Source organism: Stenella coeruleoalba, assembly GCF_951394435.1.
Source record: "Stenella coeruleoalba genome assembly, chromosome: 4".
Classification (NCBI taxonomy): Eukaryota; Metazoa; Chordata; class Mammalia; order Artiodactyla; family Delphinidae; genus Stenella; species Stenella coeruleoalba.
Genome location: NC_137149.1, coordinates 36,388,271 through 36,409,390, shown reverse-complemented (window position 1 = coordinate 36,409,390; position 21,120 = coordinate 36,388,271). Strand labels below are relative to the sequence as shown.

At 48.0% G+C, this 21,120-nt stretch overlaps 1 protein-coding gene across 2 annotated transcripts in view; it reads left to right on the top strand.

The window, feature by feature from the left end:
• STK32B (serine/threonine kinase 32B) overlaps positions 1 to 12,264 on the top strand; it is a 343,330-nt gene extending 331,066 nt beyond the window's left edge. For both annotated transcript variants that reach the window (XM_079920141.1, XM_079920140.1), the window contains one exon: positions 12,038 to 12,264. In XM_079920141.1, the coding sequence (XP_079776267.1) occupies positions 12,038 to 12,176 (139 nt within the window). In that variant the 3' untranslated portion in view covers positions 12,177 to 12,264. The remainder of the gene's footprint in view (positions 1 to 12,037) is intronic.
• Positions 12,265 to 21,120: the final 8,856 nt, after the last annotated feature.

Here is a 21,120-nt window from a genome sequence, read left to right as displayed (position 1 = left end):
TCTGCTTCCTCTCTTAAAGAAATAAAAACATTTAACAGCACATTTAAGCTACCTTTGGAGCCCTTGAAAACATTACATTTTAAACATCGAACACTGCACATGTTATGTTTAATAATATTATTAACAGTAACTGTACATGATTTTATGGTTTTAGATCCTGTTCCTTTAATCCAGGGCTTCTCAACCTCAGCTCTGTTGACACTTGATGACTATTGACCTCAATTCTTTGATGTGGGGACAGTCCTGTGCATTGTAGTATGTTTAGCAGAATCTGTGACCTTTATTCATTAGATATCAGTAGCACCTCCATAGCTGTGACGCCAGAAATGACCCCGGGCATTGCCACATGTTCCCTGGCAAACAGATCACCCCCAGTGGAGAACCATTACTCTAATCCTTGCTCATCACATTTTCCTGAGGTACTTATTATTATTATTATTATTATTATTATTATTATTATTCCCAAGCTCTTGCAGCTCTTAATTGGAAGATGAAGGACTTGAACTCTCTTCTTCCATCCACTGGATTCTGGGCTCTTTCGAAAACTCAAATTTCATGAAAACTCGAAATCAAGCAATCCCACGGGAATCAGGGCCCTCTGTCCATTTCACTTGGTTCTCCATCAAAGGAAATTTCAGCCAGGTGGAAAAGGGTGACGGATACTGACATATCAATCTCAACCAATAAAAGATAGGAGCGTTGGTTTTCAGTCAGCCAAGGGAGACACGCAGACCCTGACAGATCGCCCCGAGTGTATACAAGCCCGTTGCCCCGAGCAGTAAAGCACGTGCTCTTACTGGTCTGCTCAGACTTAGCTCATTTAAAGACCCATCTTTACTTTCCCTTCAATCGGTTTTCTCTAGTAAAAAAGAGGTACCCTAATTTTTCTTTTTTTTCAAATTTTAAATGGCTTTATTAAAGGCTGTTAATATAAAGGTGCCCTAATTTGTTATGTGAATATTTATCGGCCTTACGTGAAATGAGGCTGTGTGTAAACTTGAAAATTATAAATAGGACCTAATGTTCTGTTTTAGAATAAATGATGGTGGTGGTGGTGGTGGTGGTGGTGGTGGTGGTGACATTCCCACCAACAGTGTAAGAGGGCTACCTTTTCTCCACACCCTCTCCAGCATTTGTTGTTTGTAGATTTTTTGATGATGTCCATTCTGACTGGTATGAGATGACATCTCATTGTAGTTTTGATTTGCATTTCTCTAATGATTAATGATGTTGAGCTCTGAGCACGTTTAAGGTAGGAAGATCTAAGCTATGATGTTCGGTAGGTTAGGTATGTTAAATGCATTTTTGACTTTTAGTATATTTTCAACTTACAAGGGGTTTATTGGGATGTGTATATATATGTGTGTGTTTGTGTATGTATATATATATATGTATGTGTATCTATGTTTATATGTGTGTGTATATATATATTAAAAAACACATACCTAAGTCCCATGGCTTAACCTACACAAATCGTGGCTCTAGGAGTCTAGAGAGGAAGACACCAGCATAAATGGTGAATTCTCTGAGACTACCATGGCTACAAGGGATGAAAACAAAAAGAAAACAGCTTCAGTGAAATGGAAACTTACTGCAGGACTCATGTAGCCACAGGAAGTGCTGGAATGCAATGTGATCCCAAAGTAACTGGGACGGGGGCCAGGAACCTTGCCTGAACTCACTCCTTCCTTCTTCCAGTGATTTGTTTTTCTCTGCACATCAAAGTCATTTTCTTTTACTGTAAACCAGTTCTTTCTACACACTGAGCTCCAGAGTCTCCCAGCTCTGCCACCAAACTCAAGAAAGTAGATAAAACAGGGAGTTGAGGAAAGTCAAGAAGGAGAATGCTTTCCTGATCTCAAATTCGAGTACCCCAGGGAATGACTCTGATTGGTCAGGTGCTAGTCCCTGGACCAATCAAATCTGGCCATTGGAGAACTCTGACTGGTGCTGATTGGGTCATGTGTCTGCCCTTAGGCCAATCAATAGCTGTGAGAGGGAGGTAAGATTTATAAAGTCACTAGAAAGGCAAAATGATGGTGGTCCACTCCACTTGGAAAGTAAGGACGATAGCGTAGGGTAAATGGAGCCCAGGAGAGGAAAGAATAGGGAGTGACAGATGTTGAGGTCTGGGGAAGGTTAATAAAGAAATGGCAGGTGGTCCCTCTTGGCTTTCTGTCTGACCTCCTCCCTTCCTCTGGGCAGGTAGAACGTGGTACCTGTACATGGATAGGACGGGGGAATAGGGGACAGGGAGAGCTGGCTGCCCAGGCATGGAAGTACCAGCCCCAAAGTGGACACCATTTCAGGTCCCTTGGCCGTCAAAGAGTTCATCTCAATCTGCAGCCCCAGGGTTTTCCCATGGTTACTCTCTGGCCCAGAATTGGACTGAGGCCATTATTCACCCACAGACCAGTGTCTGAATCTCCAGAACCCCTCTCTGAACCTAAAGAGGCCAAACTCCCTACAACAGCAAAGGTCTGTTTCCTGTTCATGGCAGGTTAGCTGGGGGGTGCTGCTGCCCAGCATTCCAGGACGCAGACTGAAGGAGCATCTCTGGAACATGGCCGTGAGACTGACAGAGGGAAAGAGACTTCGGGAGGGTCTTGCATCGGCAATGCTCCAGCCTGATGGTAGCGTTTCTACTCACACTCATGGGCCAGAACTGGTCACATGGCCGAACCCAGCCCCAGAGGAGCCAGGAGGTGCAATCTTGCTACGTGCCGAGAGGGGCAAATCAGAATGTTTGGTGAACACCGTTCGTGGCTCCCTGTCCATCAGGCCCCCAACCCACAGAAGTGAGGACCCAGCAAGTCTCATCCTTAAGCCAGCTCAGACGTAAAAGGTCAACCCCACCTCTAAATCTAGAGAGAAATCTACTAGTGCCATTGCATAGGGAGGATCACTTAGCTGGGAAGGAGCCGGGGCTCCCCTCTGAAAAGCTGTGTGACCTACCACCAGTTCCTCATCCTCTCTCATCCTTTTCTCACCCTCAGAATGGGTGCTGTTAATTCTTATCTGGAAGGGTGGGTGTAGGTATTAAATGAGGAGGTGCTGAGTGAGGATGAACTCATCGAATCTCAACCCCTATCACTCAGAAACCAGGGCTGCCATCCCTTCAATTTTCCCAGAGCTCATCCATTTGCAGAGGGGTATATAGAGAGGACGCTCAGTAAAATAATCCCCTACAATTTGCTATATCACACCCATGCCATAGCTGACGCCATCCTAAGACTCCCTCAGATAGGTTTTGCTTCAGGCAAAGCCGATAAAATGGACAGAATTGTAATGCTTCTGGCCAAAGGCTGTTACTGAATTTGTGAGATAAGTATTGCATACAAGGTGGCCTTCCCAATAAGTGATGAGGTTTGAAAGCGGAACAGCCAGTTATACTGAGTTTTTACTTAAGGAAGAGACACCTCATGGGAGAGCAGAAACATGTATCAGTCAGAGTTGCAGAGGAAACACTCCAAGGATAATTTATTTTCAAAGGACACTTTACAAAGGTGTGGCTGTAAGGGCGTCATAGAAGCTTGTGCAGTGAACTGGGGCTTCGGAGAAGGCAAGGTGTTCCCACCCGGTGGGTGACAGAGAGGAGGAGAGGGAGGTCGTCCAGGGAGAAGGCTACCTTGATTGGAGCAGCAACCTTCCAATGTTCCCAGCAGCCCCAGGTGACAGTGCAGGAAAGGGGCTGGGGACCTGATGCCCAAACTTGACTGCCCTTACTCCTTCTGATTTCTGCCAGGGCTCCCCACCCATGGGCCAAGCCCAGCTGGAAGCCCAAAGAGCTTGAGGGCTTTTGATACAATTCCTACAAGTCGGACTCCCAAGCTGGAGAGCAGGCGGGGAGTGGGGCAGGGTGGACCTGGGGGACGATGGAAGATGGATGATGGAGGTCCAGGGGGCTTCTAAGAATTGAAGGAGTGTCCCATGAGAGAGAAATTAGAATCAGCTGAATAATTCCGGGAAGCACAACAAAGGCCAGCGGGGAGGAGCTCTCAGGCAGCAGATTTCTCAGTTGAAATTCTACATGAAGGAAAAGTTTCTAAGGATTTAAGCAGTTCCCACATGAAATGGGCTATCTTGAGAGGTGGGCAGTGGGGTTTGGGTTAAGACTGGCTGGCTCTCTGCTAGGGATGCTAGAGGCGGGATTCTTGCAGTGTACAAACAATTAGACCAGGTGACTGTTTGCTTTCTTCTCTTCAGTATCCACCCCCTGTCCCCAAACAGACAACCATTCTTCAATTTGGAGTGTTCCCTTTCAGAACTTTCTGGTAACTTCGACTCTGGTTTTTATTAACCATAGAGAAGCAGTGTACATAACAGCTACAAGCACAGCCTCTGGAATCAGACTGCCTGGTTTTGAATCCTGATCCATGCTAGCTTTGTGACCCTGGGCCTCACACTACTGCCTCAGTTTCCTCATCTGTAAACTGGGGTATTAAAACCTACTCCATATGAAGGATTGTTGTAAAGACCAGTGAGTTAACAGATGTTAAGCACTTAACAGCCCCCCTACACAATCAGTCAGCACTGCCCAAGTGTTTGCTAGTAATATTAATTTTGCACAGAATTATCAGACCAATACAGTACTGTATCAATTAAGTGCCATGTCAGACATCATTTTGCCTTAATTCTTTAACGAACTCTTACGCATACACACAAAATAACAACCTATCAACTCCCTTGGCCACAAGAGAAACAGCTCCATGCATGTTGACTCAGGCAAATTGTTGTCCACGAGGGCTGTGAGCTCGCCAGTTCTAATGGTCATCCAATTTTTGTCCAGCTAAGACATCCTTTTACTCCATTTAATTGGGACTGGCATCCTTCCCCCCTCGGTGTGTTGAGACAGAGCCTGCCAACCTGTGCAAACAGGCTGCTGATGAGGGGTGGAAACCTGGCTGGGCATTTATCCCTGCATTCACCCGCCCGGCCTTCCAACACACATTGACTGTGCACCAGCCCCAGGCTGGTCGCTGTGCCGGCTGCCGTGCAGCCACAGATGGCTTTCGGTGTCCCTTGCCCAGAGGAGGGGAGACCAGTAACCAGGCTGGAGACCCAGTTCCAGTTGCCATTTCCATGCCCAGCCTTCCCTGGTTTATAGGCCCCTCTGGACCCCACCATGACTTGTGGGGCTGGATTCCCTCCCCGTGAGCCTATTGTCCTGTTTCACCCATTTCTGGGTCCTGACTCTCAGCCACTCTGTGTGTACCCCCTTCCAGTACCCTCCTCTTCTCCAGGTCTTCAGCCTTGATCCCCCAGAACGAGGCCTGCAGAACCATCTGTGGGGGCCTCCTTGCTGGGAGACATTCATCAGAACTGTGGCAGGAAGTTAAGCTTTACTTACTGATCCTCAGTTTCTCCATCTGTGAAATGGGGGTGTCCCCACGCTGCCATCATCATCATAAAAATCGCTGCCCTTTATAAAGTGCCTGTTACAGGGCAGACGGATACTACGCGTTAGTTCATCTTCTCCTTTAAAGAGGTGGTGCTGTGGCCATATTACACGTAAGGAAACAGGGGCTTCAGGAAGCTGGGTAAGTTCCCCCAGGCCCCTCAGCCAGTCACGGCAAAGGTGGGATCCTGATCCAATTCTGTACAGCTCCAAATCCTGCCTTCTCCCACCGTGCCACACTGTCACTCCACGATTCCACACAGTCCAGGAGACATATAACCCGTGAAATGACATGAATAGGTGTGACGGCGCTTGAAAGGTTTCCCATTTTTAAAGCACGCAGCACAAAGGAAAGCTGGTCATCACCCTGGAACGGGAGGCCTAGGGTTTGATGCTGCAGATCAATGTTGGTACGAAACTGACTCCATCCTCGGGGTGTGAAATAGCTTGATTTGAAATTGTTTGATTGCTAACCGTTTTATTTTAGTCCTATGTAGTGCTTTGCCTTTGAAAAATGCCTCCAGCCCAAATTATTACAAATTTTAATGTGTTCTGTTCTTGTTAATCAAGGGTCTCCGCCACAGAGCACTTCCTTCTGGAATCTAATGCTTGAGTTTGGAACGTTGAGAGCATTCGCATCCATCACTCAGAATTCTGGTCACAAAGCTGACAGTTAATTTGATAAAGTGGCTGAGAAAATGAAATGTTCCTGCCATCATGGAGATAACTAGGCAATCTGCGTCCGTAGACTTGGGCTATGTCTAGTAAGATATGTAAAATCCTTTTTCGTTTCCTCCTGAATTATAGATAACTAGGCTCTGGGCTAGTCGTGGAAGTGAGCTCTCGGGGCCAACCGTATGGTTTCACATCATTGTCTTGGTTCGTGGGTTCCTACTTGAGCAAACTGAGACTTTCTAATTCCTTCAGAGTGTGGAAAAATCATTCCATGCTACCTTCCTTCCATATCCAGATCGAAAGGCCTAAGAGTCAGTGGAAAGGGCAGGGGTCTTGGAGACAGACAGCCCTGGGTTTGAATGTAGCCTCCCAAAGTTACACGGCTAGTAAGTGGCAGACCCAGGGATAGAACCAGACAGTCTGGCTCCAAACCCAGGCCTTGAATGCCAAGCCATACTGCTTCCTTCCAGCAAAGACTTCATCCCAGTGAATGTTCACTGTTTGCTCTCTGTCCTGCTCCCCAGCCCCTTCAACTGTGAGCCTAGAACATAGAACCTGGCACACGGATAGTGCTGGTAAAAAGGATGAGTGGAAGGATAGAAATGTGAATGGGTGGGTGGGCATTGAGCAGATGGGAGGGTGGCAGTGATGAATGGAAATATGGGAGTAGATGGATGATTGGATGGGCAGAAGGGTGGTGGATGGATGGATAGACGGGTGGATGGATACTAGATGAACAGGTGATGTGAGGTAGCTGTGTGGGTGGATGGGTAAATAGGGGGTCTATGGGGGGAATCAATGGATGGGTGGATAGTGAATAGATGAAATGGATGGTAAGTGGATACTTGGATGATGAGTAGAAGGGAAGATGGAGGGATGTATTGATGGATGGATGGATAATGAATGGTTGAGGTAAATAGATAGGTATCTGTGTAGAGGTACATGTGTGAGTAGGTGAATAAATAAGTGAGTAAGGGGAGGTCAGTTAGGTGAGTAGGGGTGGACAGGTGGGGGTGGGGTGGGACAGATGGACATATGGATGGATGATGGTTGGATGGATGGGGTAGATGAATAGGGTAAGCAAATGAATGAATATATGGATAGGCGGATAGAAAGTGAATGGGTGGGTGGATGGTGGCTGGATGCTAAATGGTTGGTAGTAGGTGGGAATGCAGATGTAGTGGGAAGAATGCAGGCTTTGGAGCCTCCCAAAACTAGATTCGAATCCAGTTGTGTAAGCCCGTGGATGGATGGGTGGATGTCTAGAGAGGGGTCCATCCTTCTGGATTCTGCCTTCTCGTCTCACACTGCACCTGGTGGTAAGTTGCGAGGCACATGACTCACACCTCATTTAGACACCACTCTAGGCCTCCAGTACCCATGGTCATAGTATTCTTATGAACACTTATGACCCTCCATAGAGGAGGGGAGACTTGAAACAGCTGGTTCTACTCTTTTTTTAAAAAAATATTTTATTCCTTTATTTTGGCTGTGTTGGGTCTTCGTTGCTGTGCGCAGGCTTTCTCTAGTTGAGGTGAGCGGGGGCTACTCTTCATTGCGGTGTGTGGGCTTCTTACTGCGGTGGCTTCTCTTGTTGCAGAGCACGGGCTCTAGGCGCACAGGCTTCAGTAGTTGTGGCTCATGGGCTTAGTTGCTTCACGGCATGTGGGATCTTCCCGGACTAGAGTTTGAACCCGTGTCCCCTGCATTGGCAGGTGGATTCTTAACCGCTGCGCCACCAGGGAAGCCCCTGGTTCTACTCTGTGAAATAGCTCTGGCCAGAAGGAGGAGCTGAAGTGGCTGAAACTATCCAGCTCCAGAAAGAACTCTGGTCCACCATGCAGTATTGTTTTTACTTTCCGTGACTTACCTCACTGGTGTCCCTTCATTTCAAATCTCCTCCCTCCCTCCCTCCAGCTTCACACATTCCAGACCAATCCTTAAAGCCCAGCTCAAAGGCTGCCTCCTGCAGGAAGCCTCCTTGATCTACACAAGATTTCAGAATCCATCTCTTCCTCATCAGGGCTGTCTCATCCCTTTGCTCCACTCTTTATTATGCAGTCTTTGAAGCTTTATTTTGCGTTATAATCAGGGAAGTTCAGAAATCTAGAGATAGTAATGCTTTCTATGCTATGTTTAGGCATTTAAAAGAAAATCTTAATGGCATTCATCTTTATCTTGCAATTTACCCAGAGAATTGTGGGGCTTCACAGATTGTGAACCAAACAGCAATGTCCTACTTTGGAAGTAAAAGCATTTCCCTTTCACTCTCATAGATTTCTTAGTCACTTGAGTGTTCCCTAGTTCCGATCTGATTTTCTCTCCAGAGGTGTCTGAGAGTCTCTGAATGTAGGAGAGGGAATAAAGGGCCAGGGGAGCAAGATTGCCAGGCAATCCCAGCGTTGCTGAGGAAGTCTGACCACCTCCCTTCCTCATCCTAGGCTCTCCCCTCCCTGCTCACTTTGGCCTCTAGATCCAGTGCCTCTGGGCCTCTGGGCCCTGAGCCCTCATCCACTAGGATGATGTATTTTATCCTGACTACCTTTCCCAGTTGTCCTATCTGGAGGGCTGCAAGCCTCAGAGGCAGAGGCACTGGGCACCTGGTCCTAGTCCCTGCAAGTAGACAAAGGACAGGAGGTTGGGCTTCCCTGGTGGCGCAGTGGTTGAGAGTCCGCCTGCCGATGCAGGGGACACGGGTTCGTGCCCCGGTCCGGGAAGATCCCACATGCCGCGGAGCGGCTGGGCCCGTGAGCCATGGCCACTGAGCCTGCACGTCCGGAGCCTGTGCTCCGCAACGGGGAGAGGCCACAACAGCGAGAGGCCTGCGTACCGAAAAAAAAAAAAAAAAAAAAAAGGACAGGAGGCAGTAGCTCCAAGTTCACTGTCTTATAAACGACTTTGTTGCTGCTGGTATTTCACGTTGCCTGAAGGACTTGCTCAAATACTGGCATGGTTCCAAACACTAGGCATCTCTGCCAAACACACACAAACACACACACAGCATTCCCACCATGCACACACATATACAAGGCATCCCTACCTTGTGCACACACACAACACACATACGCACACATGACATCCCCACCATACACACACACACAACTGTGATCCATCCGAGGCCACGGGCTGTGTTGTATTCATCCGAGGATCACCCACAGTGCCCTGCACGTGACAAGTACATACAGATGTTTGTTGGGTGAAACAACTCTTTCATTTAAATCAGGCAATAGGTCTGCCTCTGTTTGACAGAACATACTAATGTACAAGGTACATTTCAGCTGAAACCTGTGTCTTTCCAAACAAGGTAGAACTGTAGTTATATTCTTTCCAGCCCTGTACTAGATATTTCACACACATTCTCTCTGGTTCCCCTTAGCCACCTGCCAAGGGAGTGATGTAGTCCCCAGTGATAGGAAAACTGAGGCTCAGAAGATAAGCAGCTTGACCCTTTGATCCAAGTGGCTGATGTTGAGATCCAGGGTTTGAGCTGAGTTCTTCCCTATTCTCAAACTTCTCGCTGCTTCCTTAAATGTCTTGGTTTCATTTTTTGCCTGCACGGTCCACACGGAGTGACAGATGTGGGGTAGTGCATGAACCTGCAATTGAAGATCAGAAAGAGAAGTGTGTTGACGTCTTCAATCATGTGGAAGGTGACCAGGTGACCAGCTGTTAGGAGATGCAGTGTACATAGTCCTGCTTCCTCAATGTAAATTGGTGTAGCCATTATGGAAAACAGTATGGAGGTTCCTTAAAAACCTAAAAATGGGGGCTTCCCTGGTGGCGCAGTGGTTGAGAGCCCGCCTGCCGATGCAGGGGACACGGGTTCGTGCCCCGGTCCGGGAAGATCCCACATCCCACGGAGCAGCTGGGCCCGTGGGCCATGGCCGCTGAGCCTGTGCATCCGGAGCCTGTGCTCTGCAACGGGAGAAGCCAGAACAGTGAGAGGCCCGCGTACCGCAAAAAAAAAAAAACTAAAAATGGTGTTGCTATGTGATACAGCAATCCCACTCCTGGGCATATATCTGGGGAAAACTCTAATTCGAAAAGATACACGCACCCCCATGTTTGTGCAGCACTATTAACAATAGCCAAGACATGGAAGCAACCTAAACGTCCATCAACAGATGAATGGATAAAGAAGTTGTGGTACATATATACAATGGAATATTACTCAGCCATAAAAAAGAATGAAATAATACCATTTGCAACAACATGGATGAACCTAGAGACTATCATTCTTAGTGAAGTAAGTCAGAGAAAGACAAATACCATATGATATCACTTATATGCAAAATCTAAAATATGATACAGGGGCTTCCCTGGTGGTGTAGTGGTTGGGAGTCCGCCTGCCAATGCAGGGGACGCGGGTTCAAGCCCTGGTCCAGGAAGATCCCACATACCGCAGAGCAACTAAGCCTGTGCGCCGCAACTACTGAGCCTGCGCTCTAGAGCCCGCGAGCCACAACTACTGAAGCCCGCGCGCCTAGAGCCCGTGCTCCGCAACGAGAGAAGCCACCGCAATGAGAAGTCCATGCACCGCAATGAAGAGTAGCCCCCGCTTGCCGCAACTAGAGAAAGCCCACGCACAGCAACGAAGACCCAACGCAGCCAAAAATAAATAAATTAAATAAATAAATTTTTTAAAAATATATGATACAAATGAACTAATTTACAAAACAGAGACAGGCCCACAGACCTAGAAGACAAATTTATGGTTACCAAAGGGTGAAGGGAGGGAGGAGGAATAAACTAGGAGTTTGGGATTAGCAGTTGTAAACTACTATAAATAAAATAAACAACAAGGTCCTACTGTATAGCACAGGGAACTATATTCCATATCCTGTAATAAACCATAATGGAAAAGAATATGTAAAGAGTAGATAGGTAGATGGTTAGATAGAGATATATATAGATATAGAGCTGAGTCACTGCTGTACACCTGAAACTAACACAACATTGTAAGTCAACTATACTTCAAGAAAAAAAATTTTTTTAACATCTTTATTGGAGTATAATTGCTTTACAATGGTGTGTTAGTTTCTGCTTTATAACAAAGTGAATCAGTTATACATATACATATGTTCCCATCTCTCTTCCCTCTTGCGTCTCCCTCCCTCCCACCCTCCCTATCCCACCCCTCCAGGTGGTCACAAAGCACAGAGCTGATCTCCCTGTGCTATGCGGCTGCTTCCCACTAGCTATCTACCTTACGTTTGATAGTGTATATATGTCCATACCACTCTCTTGCTTTGTCACAGCTTACCCTTCCCCCTCCCCATATCCTCAAGTCCATTCTCTAGTAGGTCTGTGTCTTTATTCCTGTCTTACCCCTAGGTTCTTCATGACATTTTTTTCCCTTAAATTCTATATATATGTGTTAGCATAAAAAAAAATTGTGCTCCCTTAACACAGTTTGTCATAGAGTGGTTTGTAAGTCTGGGTGCTCATCTGTTCAGATATTTCTTTGTGGGACAATTTGATCACTGTCCCTCTTCCCCATCAGGTGATAAGCTTGATGAGGACAGAGAACCTAACTGCTTTGCTCGCCAGGGTTTCCTCTGCTCCCTGGCATGGTGACTGGTCCATCAGTGGGCATTCACTACACATACATGCGCGAATAATGTGTGGGACACGCCCCTTTACCTACTGTGTGAACTTAGGCAAATTATGTACATGATCTCCTGTGGACTTCACAAGGAGCCGTGATGTAGGTATTACTATCTCCATTTTACAGATAGAGAAACCGAGGTTCTGGGTGTTGAGTAACTTCAGATCCACACCTGAGCTGGGTGTGGATCCCAGCCTGCCAGGCTCCAGACACAGCATTCTCGCCCCCTCAGGGCTTGTGCTTCCCCAGGCCAGCGCGACATGCAGACTCCTCGGTCGCCCTGCTTCCCCAGCCGTGTCCCTGGACATCCCCCGCTCCACATCACTAACTTGGGTCTCTGCTGTGCTTGTCTGCAGGCTGAGGAAGCAGCAAGGGCAGAGTGGCCAGCTCTTGGACACAGAAGGCCGAGCCGGGAGCCAGGCCCAGAGCAAGCTCCAGGACGGGTGTAACAACAACATCCTGGCTCACGCCTGCTCCCGCGGTTGCAGCAGCTAAGCCACCACCTGTGGCTTCCAGCGGGACTGCACACACCTCTGCCCTGCCCACCAAAAGCCCCTCTCTGTGCCACGATGGTCCCTGCCTCACCTCTAATAACATCAGAAGCAGAGAAGGAACCCTGGGCTCGGAGCTGGGGAGCCTGGGTTGTGGTCCCAGCTGCCCGGCTGATACCTGCTTGACTGTGGACAAGCCTTGCCCTTTCTGTGCCTCAGTTTTCCTCATCTGCCAAAGGGGTTAAACAGCTCTCTGCCCCACCTCTAATTACAAGGTTATTCAAAGAATCCAATTGGGTAGCGGACATGCAAAACCTTTATAAAGTTGTTCACGTGGGCAAAATAAAACCTTAATATTTGAAGTGCACTCCCCTCCCCCAAAGCAATTAGACCAACACAACTTTGCAATTCGGTCCATCCTGACTCTTAAGACAGTACTTTCGAAAATGCAGCCCTCAAACATCTGATGTGTTAGCCCAGCCTATGGAAACACCATTCCCGAATCCTGGAGCTAAGCCGGAAGTGTCTTCTTTTGCCTTCTCTGTCAGGCCAGTCTTTCTGACCTTCTAAGATGGCTCTCCACCATCTCCACCTTTAATTTCAGTAGGTCTCCACTCCCACCCCACCCCTGGTGCTGGGATGGCCCGTAGATGCCCATTCAGAAGGTCAAGTCACTGACTGTCAGTCTCTCCTATAGAGTATCAGCAGAGTTCCTCCCAAAACCCAGTCCCACAGCAGAACTCTGAGTCGCCGTCCCCTTCCAAGTTTTCTTTCCTGAAAAGGGGTTATGTCATCTCATCGGCATTGTCTTAAAGAGGGTCTCCAACTGCCATCCAGGAGGCTGCTCCACCTGATAAATTAGGAAGCACAGGTGGTTAGAAAGTGTAGGAGGACGGTGGGCTCACACAAAGAGCAAACTACTTTATGGTCTGTTCAGGGAGCACTTTGTCTTTGAAGTGGGAGATGCTGTAGCATAGGGGATACAGCTTGGACTTGGAACAAGGACTGTGTCCAGAATCCAGCCCTGCTGTTTACTAACCAGAAGACCTCAGGCAAATCACGTAATCCCTTGAGTGTCAGTTTCCTCGTTTTAAAACGAGGATAATAAAACTAACCCTTGGGTTAAAAAAAGATCCTGTGTGTGATATACCCAGCACACAGTACTCTGTGAATGGTAGCCGGTTTGGGTCTGCATTATCATCAGCATCATTTAAAGAAACTTTCCTGTTTCATTCATTTGGCAGTCAGTTCTCTGTAGAAACAAGCCTGGTGTTTAAGATTCTTTGAACTTTTCATCCTGGAGTCTCTGATATCTGTACATTCCTCTGAAAGTTCAATTGTGTTTTTATTTTGCATCCAACTTTCACTTTTTACCTCATAAATCAATCCTTGGGACTGTCAATGCCATCTCTTAGATTTCTTAAGAGACATTTTAATGTATTATGTGGTTTTATATTTTTATTTGAAAAAAGGAAAGAAATGATTATTGTTTTCCTCCTTCAAACCCAGGCTATTTCTAGATGGTGTTGCCCACGTGTCCACTTGTCTTGCACACTTTTCATTCGTTGATTCCCGTTGGCACCATCCTGTCCCCTCCAGGAAATAACGGGGCTGCTTCTCTCTTCACTGTGACCCTGGCAGCACTTAGGGCCCCTCACTGGGTTGAGTTCATGAATTAGGGGCGGGAGCTGGAAGTAGCTCAAGATGCTGGATTTCCTGGCTCTGTTCAAGTTAGCCTTGTTCGTTGTTCAGAATAAACTATTTCTTGGCCATTCCTTCCTACAACTTTGTTCTTATTCAGGGTTGGGTTGGATGGGCAATGTCCCCTCAAAGACAAGTTTAATGAGGAACATAGAGACTGGGGGCGGGGAGGTGGGAAGGATTTCAAGTCAGTGATGTGTTTACTTTGCCCACAGAATAAAACCAAACTTGGCAATTCAAGGCTCAATCAGCTTGATCACAATTCATGTTATCATCATCACCATCATCAGCAGCATCATCATCATCACCATCATCATCATCACCATCACCATCACCATAATCATCACCATCATCATCACCATCATCACCATCATCATCAGCATCATCATCATCACCATCACCATCATCATCACCATCATCACCATCATCATCAGCATCATCATCATCACCATCACCATCATCATCACCATCATCACCATCATCAGCAGCATCATCATCATCACCATCATCACCATCACCATCATCACCATCATCATCATCACCATCATCATCATAACCATCATCATCACCATAATCATCACCATCATCATCATCACCATCACCATCATCATCACCATCATCACCATCATCATCAGCATCATCATCATCACCATCATCATCACCATCATCCTCATCACCATCATCATCATAACCATCATCATCACCATCATCACCATCATCATTGCCATCTTATCATTATTTAAAAAAGTACAGAAGATTCTCCACCTAAAGAAAAACACTCTTAAAATCTCAAATTACTGCTCAAACCTTTATATAGCACACACATGGATGCAAATGAACAGTAACTGCTCTACTGTACAGATTCTAACTTAACTTGCTGCCTCCCTGCTTTTGCCCACCCTGCCTTCCCTACCCAGGATGCCTTTCAACTCCCATCTCTACGTGTTAAAATACGTGCCTCTCATGGGCCAATTCCGCCTTTCCCATGATGCCTTCTGGGTCTCATGGCAACCCTAACCCAAGCCAGTGTAATCTCCTCCACACACCCTCTCACGCATTTTCTGTGACTTTCTTGCAGCTCTGATTGCTGCCAACTGCACAACAGGGTTACTTTCACCCATGGTTCATCCTCAAGCTCCTATGAGAGGTCTGATTCTTGTGCCTATCTCCTCTCACCCTCCATCTTCCGGTCCTAACAGCGCCTGTTTCACAGGAGGTAATCAATAATTTGGAATGAATGAGATATATGCAAGCCCAACACAAACTCTCCAAGTGGGTGAAGCTTGCTTTTTGGCAGCCTCCTGTCTGGTCCCACTGCCACCTCCCCTGCTTTTTTTTTTCTCTCTTGGTCCCAGTGGTTTCCCAGAGGCTGCCTCCCCCTGAACCACCAATGAGGTACCCAGTCCCCACCCCCAATCCCCTTAAGAGCATATCTCCTCAGTCTCAAGTTCCAAATGAGTTTTCCCTTCTCCCTCATCCAAACCCCCATTCCCAGAGTACAGAGCCCCAGGCCAGTTGTTGGGAAAGCAGTCCGATCAGAGAAACATGTATCCAAGCAAGAATTCGCATTAGGAATCACCTTATGATTTGGGATTCAGGCACAGAGGGACAAGCTGTAAATTGGTAACACTGACAGGGCTTTCCCACCTCCACTGAGATATAACTTGGGCTTCTCGTGCCAGTAAGTAAAAATAGGTCACGTGTATAGTAATAGTAACGCCAAGCTGCATGCTCTGAGTCCCTTCCCACTTACCGGCAGAAGGTACAGTATATTGTCCGAAATCCTCCCCAAATTTGCCTGAGCGACCACAGCATAATTTCCTGTTAGCCAGAAGGGCCCCCTCCCCACCACTGGGGGGAAGGGGATCCCCTATGAATCCTCAGTGCCTACGGCTGTTGTCATTCTGCTGTGTTGACCATCCTGGTTCCTGGCCACCATGAGCCGTGACCCTCACCTACAGGCTTCTGCCAGAACACCAGCTGCACCCCTTTTCTTTCTCTCCAGCCTCTAGAGACACAGCTTGGACTTCTTAAAATCAGCTCTTCTAGTGCTGGTTCCAACGCAAAGCTCTTGAGCTGTAGGCAACTCAGTTCTTGCCTTTATGCCTCCTCCCCTCACCTTCTCAAAATACACGATGTGGCTGGTCCTGGGACGGTCCTGTGCAGGGACACACTGACGCTGGGGCCCCTGCCTCCTGGTGCTCCCTGGCCCCCTTGCCAGGGCTTATCCCTCAGCTTTCTTCAGGGACCCCTGTCCATCAGACTCACCTCTACTCCCGTCATGGGTTGGTCCGCTTCCCTTTCCGGGGTCCTCGGCCCACAGAGAAATCAGCTCTTGAGGCAGGCAGCAGCTTCCATGTGCTGAAGTCTCCAGCGATGGCTGGGAGGCTGCTCCCCACTGGACACACTGGTCCTCTCTGGGGTGGGTATGAGCCCACCCAGTCTGATACTGGCCCAGCGAGAGCTGGCTCTGCAGTGGGAGATTTGGCTTCAAATCATGGCTCCACCATTCACTGTGTGGCCCCACTGGGAGGCTCTCAGCAAGTGTCTACATCTCTGAGTGTCAGTTTCTGCACCCATGAGCAGGGCCTGGTAATTCCTGCTCTGCCTTTTTTTTTTTTTTTTTTTTTTCCGGTACGCGGGCCTCTCGCTGTTGTGGCCTCTCCCGTTGCGGAGCACAGGCTCCGGACGCGCAGGCTCAGCGGCCATGGTTCACGGGCCCAGCCGCCCCGCGGCATGTGGGATCCTCCCAGACCGGGGCATGAACCCGTGTCCCCTGCATCGGCAGGCGGACTCTCAACCACTGCGCCACCTGGGAAGCCCCTGCTCTGCCTTCTTCATACAGCAGTTATGAAGGTCCACTTCAGGGCTGTAAGCGGGCGCACGTGTTAACTCACGGAGTACCGTGTAAAGCTGAAGTCCTCACCATGCAGGGCATCGCTTCCCACTTCGTGAAGCTCTTCCCACACATTGTCCAAGTTGATCTCTGCAGACAGCGGTCTCCACCACCCACCCCCTTCATAAGCCCTCCATCTCTGTCCCTTCCCATGCAGCCTGCTTCAGGCTTCGGGTCAAATAGCTACCAGTGACCTTCCCAGAAGCCACTACAAAGACCAGGCATGAAGGGAGCCCAGCAGGCAGTGCCCCAGCCTGCTCCTCCCCCAGGAGTCCCAAGAGAGGCCAGAGCTTAGAAGGATCAAGAGGTGGGAATACACCCTTATTCCATGCCCATTCTCTGCCAGGAACTTCACATGATTTTAATTCTATGGAGTATGTGCATTTTAGAGATGAACGAAACAAACTCTTCAGAGGACCTATAATTTGTCTGAGGCCACCCAGCTACTTGGTGGTAAAGTCAAGATTTGAACTGTCTGCCAGGATCCAAACTTCACGAACTTTCTATTACATAGTGGAGACCCCACAGGGTTGGCTTGGGGGTGCCCTTCCCAATCTCTCTTAGTATCACAAAGCCACCCCATTAAGGTGCTCTTTAGCTAAGCACAAGGTGCATGCTAAACAAAAGCGGCCCTGAGGCAAATCCTCCCCCATCCCTCCAGAATGGTGCCCTGAGTCCCTGCTCTATAGAGATCCTGGAGCCACCCTGCCACTTGTCACTACAAGGAGACTCTGTCCTCTACCAGGAACCACATTTGGAAGAGAACCTTCTCAGGGGGGACAGCACCCAGCTTCCAGCTCTGATGTGATGATCCTTACCATTTCCACGCTGCTGTGAACCAGGTTTAAAACGCTTCCCAGTACATGGGTTGTTTGTGGCCCCTTGCTCTAGGAGGGAGAAGGAGGGTGGCCAGGGGATGGAATCTCTGAATCAGGACCCGGTCCTAGCACTTCTGACCTCGAGCATCCTACAGAAGCTTCCCAGGGACCAGCCAAGCATGGAGTCCAAGGAAAGGTAAATACTACCCCTTCTTCCTTTCTTGTGGAATTAAAAGCACAAGGAGTTGCTGGGAGAAGTTGCCTGGAACCCTTTACCTTGACAGGTTCCTTGACTTTGAGCCATCCAGGAAACTTCCTTCTCTTCAGGGAAGGGAGGTGTGCCAAGAGACTCCTAAGTCATCAGAGGGCTTTATTACTAATAACAACAGCAGTATCATAGCATCAGCAAGTGCTTATGCTGCCTTTTGGGCCCCATTTCCCTCAGGATGCTGTGGAGCAGGCCAGCAGACATGCACATGCCGTGGGATGCATTACACAAAAGGCACCCTGAGCTCGGGGAACCTGGATGTTTTATAACAGGCAGTGAGCACACTAGCCCTTTGCTCCCAGGGAGACACAGTCTCCATCAGCCAGGTTTGTCTGCTGCACAGACATCCTTGAGAAGATCTTCTAGAGCAGAAAAGCCGTCAGTCCCACTTATAAGACATACACTGACACAAGATACCCATGGAGAGTTGCCTCCCAGCGTTGTCAAACTGTGAACAGTTAGGATTCTCACACCACCCCGCCTGCGGGGTACAGGAATCATCTCCATTTTACAGGTGACAAAAGTGCAAGCACTGTATATGGTAGTGACGTGTGTGGAGGCCTCAGGAACCATCCTTGTGAGCAGCAGATTCTAATTCAATGGGCCCCAAGTGGGGCCTGAGAGTCTGTATTTCTAACAAGCTTCCAGAGCATGCTGATAATAATGGACCAGGGACCACACTTGGAGTAACAAGGATCTAGTCCCTTCTGTCCTCAGGCCAACCTGGCCACACCCATTTGCTTCCATGTGTCTACAGCTGCATTCAAACTACAACTGCAGAATTGATTTTACAACAGGGATCAGATGGCCTGCAAGGCTGAAAACATTTATCATCTGGCCCTTTAGGGAAAAAGTTTGCTGACCTCTGGTCCAGGAGGCACATCTGGGACATTAGATGGGCAGATTGAGAATGCACTTTTGGCTTGCTCACCGGCAATTCAGCTCCACAAGTTCCCCATGGCGAAGAATTTGCAGAGAAATCCACAGTCCATTTTGTCTTCATGGGTTGACTGTTGGGCCTTTTCCCAACTGTGGACGCTTTTCAGTGACACCGTTCCCAGTTGAGTATTGAAAGTCACTCTCTTTCTCTCTTCTTCCTCCCCGTGCCAGCAAGTCCCCCCAGCAGCCCTCTGTGTAGCGTCTCTCCTCTTGCAGTTTAATTTTTTTTTTTTTTTTTTTTTGCGGTACACGGGCCTCTCACTGTTGTGGCCTCTCCCACTGAGGAGCACAGGCTCCGGACGCGCAGGCTCAGCGGCCATGGCTCACGGGCCCAGCCGCTCCACGGCATGTGGGATCTTCCCGGACCGGGGCACGAACCCGCGCCCCCCGCATCAGCAGGCGGACTCTCAACCACTGCGCCACCAGGGAAGCCCTGCAGTTTAATTTTGGCAGCAATTACCACACTGCACCAATTGAAAGTAGCTCTTTTGCCCCTTTCCTGTTTACCCATTTCTGTCCCCCTCTAACCTTAAAAACCAAATTAAAGGAATGAGATCACTAAGCAATTGAAACTAACTCCTGAATTATGCTTTCCTGAATGCACACCACGCCTTGTCTAACCTGTTGATCCTTTTCCTAGATAAAAAGAAGAATAAAGAATCCAGTAGTTAAGGAATGATTAGCTCTCTACGCCCCAACAATCCCCTAAGGAATCCTGCAGGCAGATCACACGGGCAAGGTAACATCTGAAGAGAGAGGGTCAGCCAGTCTGCATTCAATGAAGAATGATGCAGAACCCAACCTCCTGCCTCAATGATTCACTGAGATTCTTCCCCTTAAAAAACTGTCATGGCTGAACAGAATCTTCAGAGTTTGTCTCTGGACGTGAGTCCGCCTTCTCCCCAGGCTGCCGGCTTTTCTGATTAAAGCACCTTCCTTTCTACTGGCACTTGCCTCTCCAATTATTGGCTTTTGAGCAGTGAGCAGCTGAACCTGAGTTTGGTATAACACAATGATGGTTCTGTGTCCCACACACCCCACTCCAGGCTGTGAACTCCATCAGGGTTCACAGGCTGTGTATAGTTGGCCCCCCAGCACAGAGCTGCCTTAAAGCCATCTCTCAATGGACATGAAAAAAGTGCAGACACTCCCACCTTGGCACCGAGCTTGGGCCACATTTAGCAAATGCCTATCACTTTGACGATTCAGCCCACACACTGTGCCTCTCACCATTCACTGTCTGTCCCATTTCCTCTTCTGACCTCAAACATGAAATCATGGCTAGGCCTCTCTCATGTTTAATTACTAACTGTCACAAGGAACAAGCAGGTGCTTCCTCCTGGGTAATCACAGACAAACATGATTAATGTATTTCCCCCTCAAATACATTAATCAGTGTCTCTGCACTTCATGTTTATTCTCCATCCCCCCCCCCCCAAACACACACTTGCTAATTATTTCCTCTCTGCAGGGAGGATGGCAAGTTACACTCAGACCCTTTGCAAGCGTAGAGCCTGCATCCTGGCCTTGTCTTCATTCTAAGAATCTATTTGTACAACCACCTTCTATGCTCAATTCAATGGCATCTTCTAAATAGGAATTCATTTCACATGTCATGTTCAGTCAACTTAACAATTAAGGGTGAGAATGGGGGTGTCCTGGATGGTGTTCTGGCCAGGATGAGAAAAACCTGAATCCTGTTTTTCTGATCAGCCCTTCCCCAGCTCCCCGGCTCCCCTCACAACAGGTTCTCAAGGGAGCTCAGCATACAAGAACATAATAGGAATCAGCGAACAACTGACCTTCTCAATGTTGAAACCCCGATGCCGAGCCAGCCCTGTGGGAAGTTCAAGTTGAAGTAAGAAGCCCAGGATCAAAGCTTTAGCAAGGCCCCCTACTCTTCTCAAAATCTGACCTAGGATCCAGCAACCTCAAGGGTGCCAAGCATGGCAGTTCCACCCATTAGTAACAGTGGCCCATCAATGGCTACTATCAGTTAGGCTCTAAATAATGAGATCAAATTCCTCCTTTATTTTGAGAGAAATGGGGAAGGATTGATCACAGACATGCCTGGCAAAGCAAAATGTGTGAAAATTCCCCTTTTCTCTTAACTATGAAGCTGTAGGAGAGTGCTTCTCTATCAGAGAAACCAAAATCGAATAAGCCCAGGATTTATTCACTTGCCTCCTCTACATCTCCTTCCATAGAGTTTCTCCACCCTCACCTATCTGCCACTCTTTGAAGTCACAGCAAAAGAGCATGATAGACATGCTCTTTTGTATTACATTTCACATCTATGCCTCTGAAAGAATTAGTCCCTTATCTT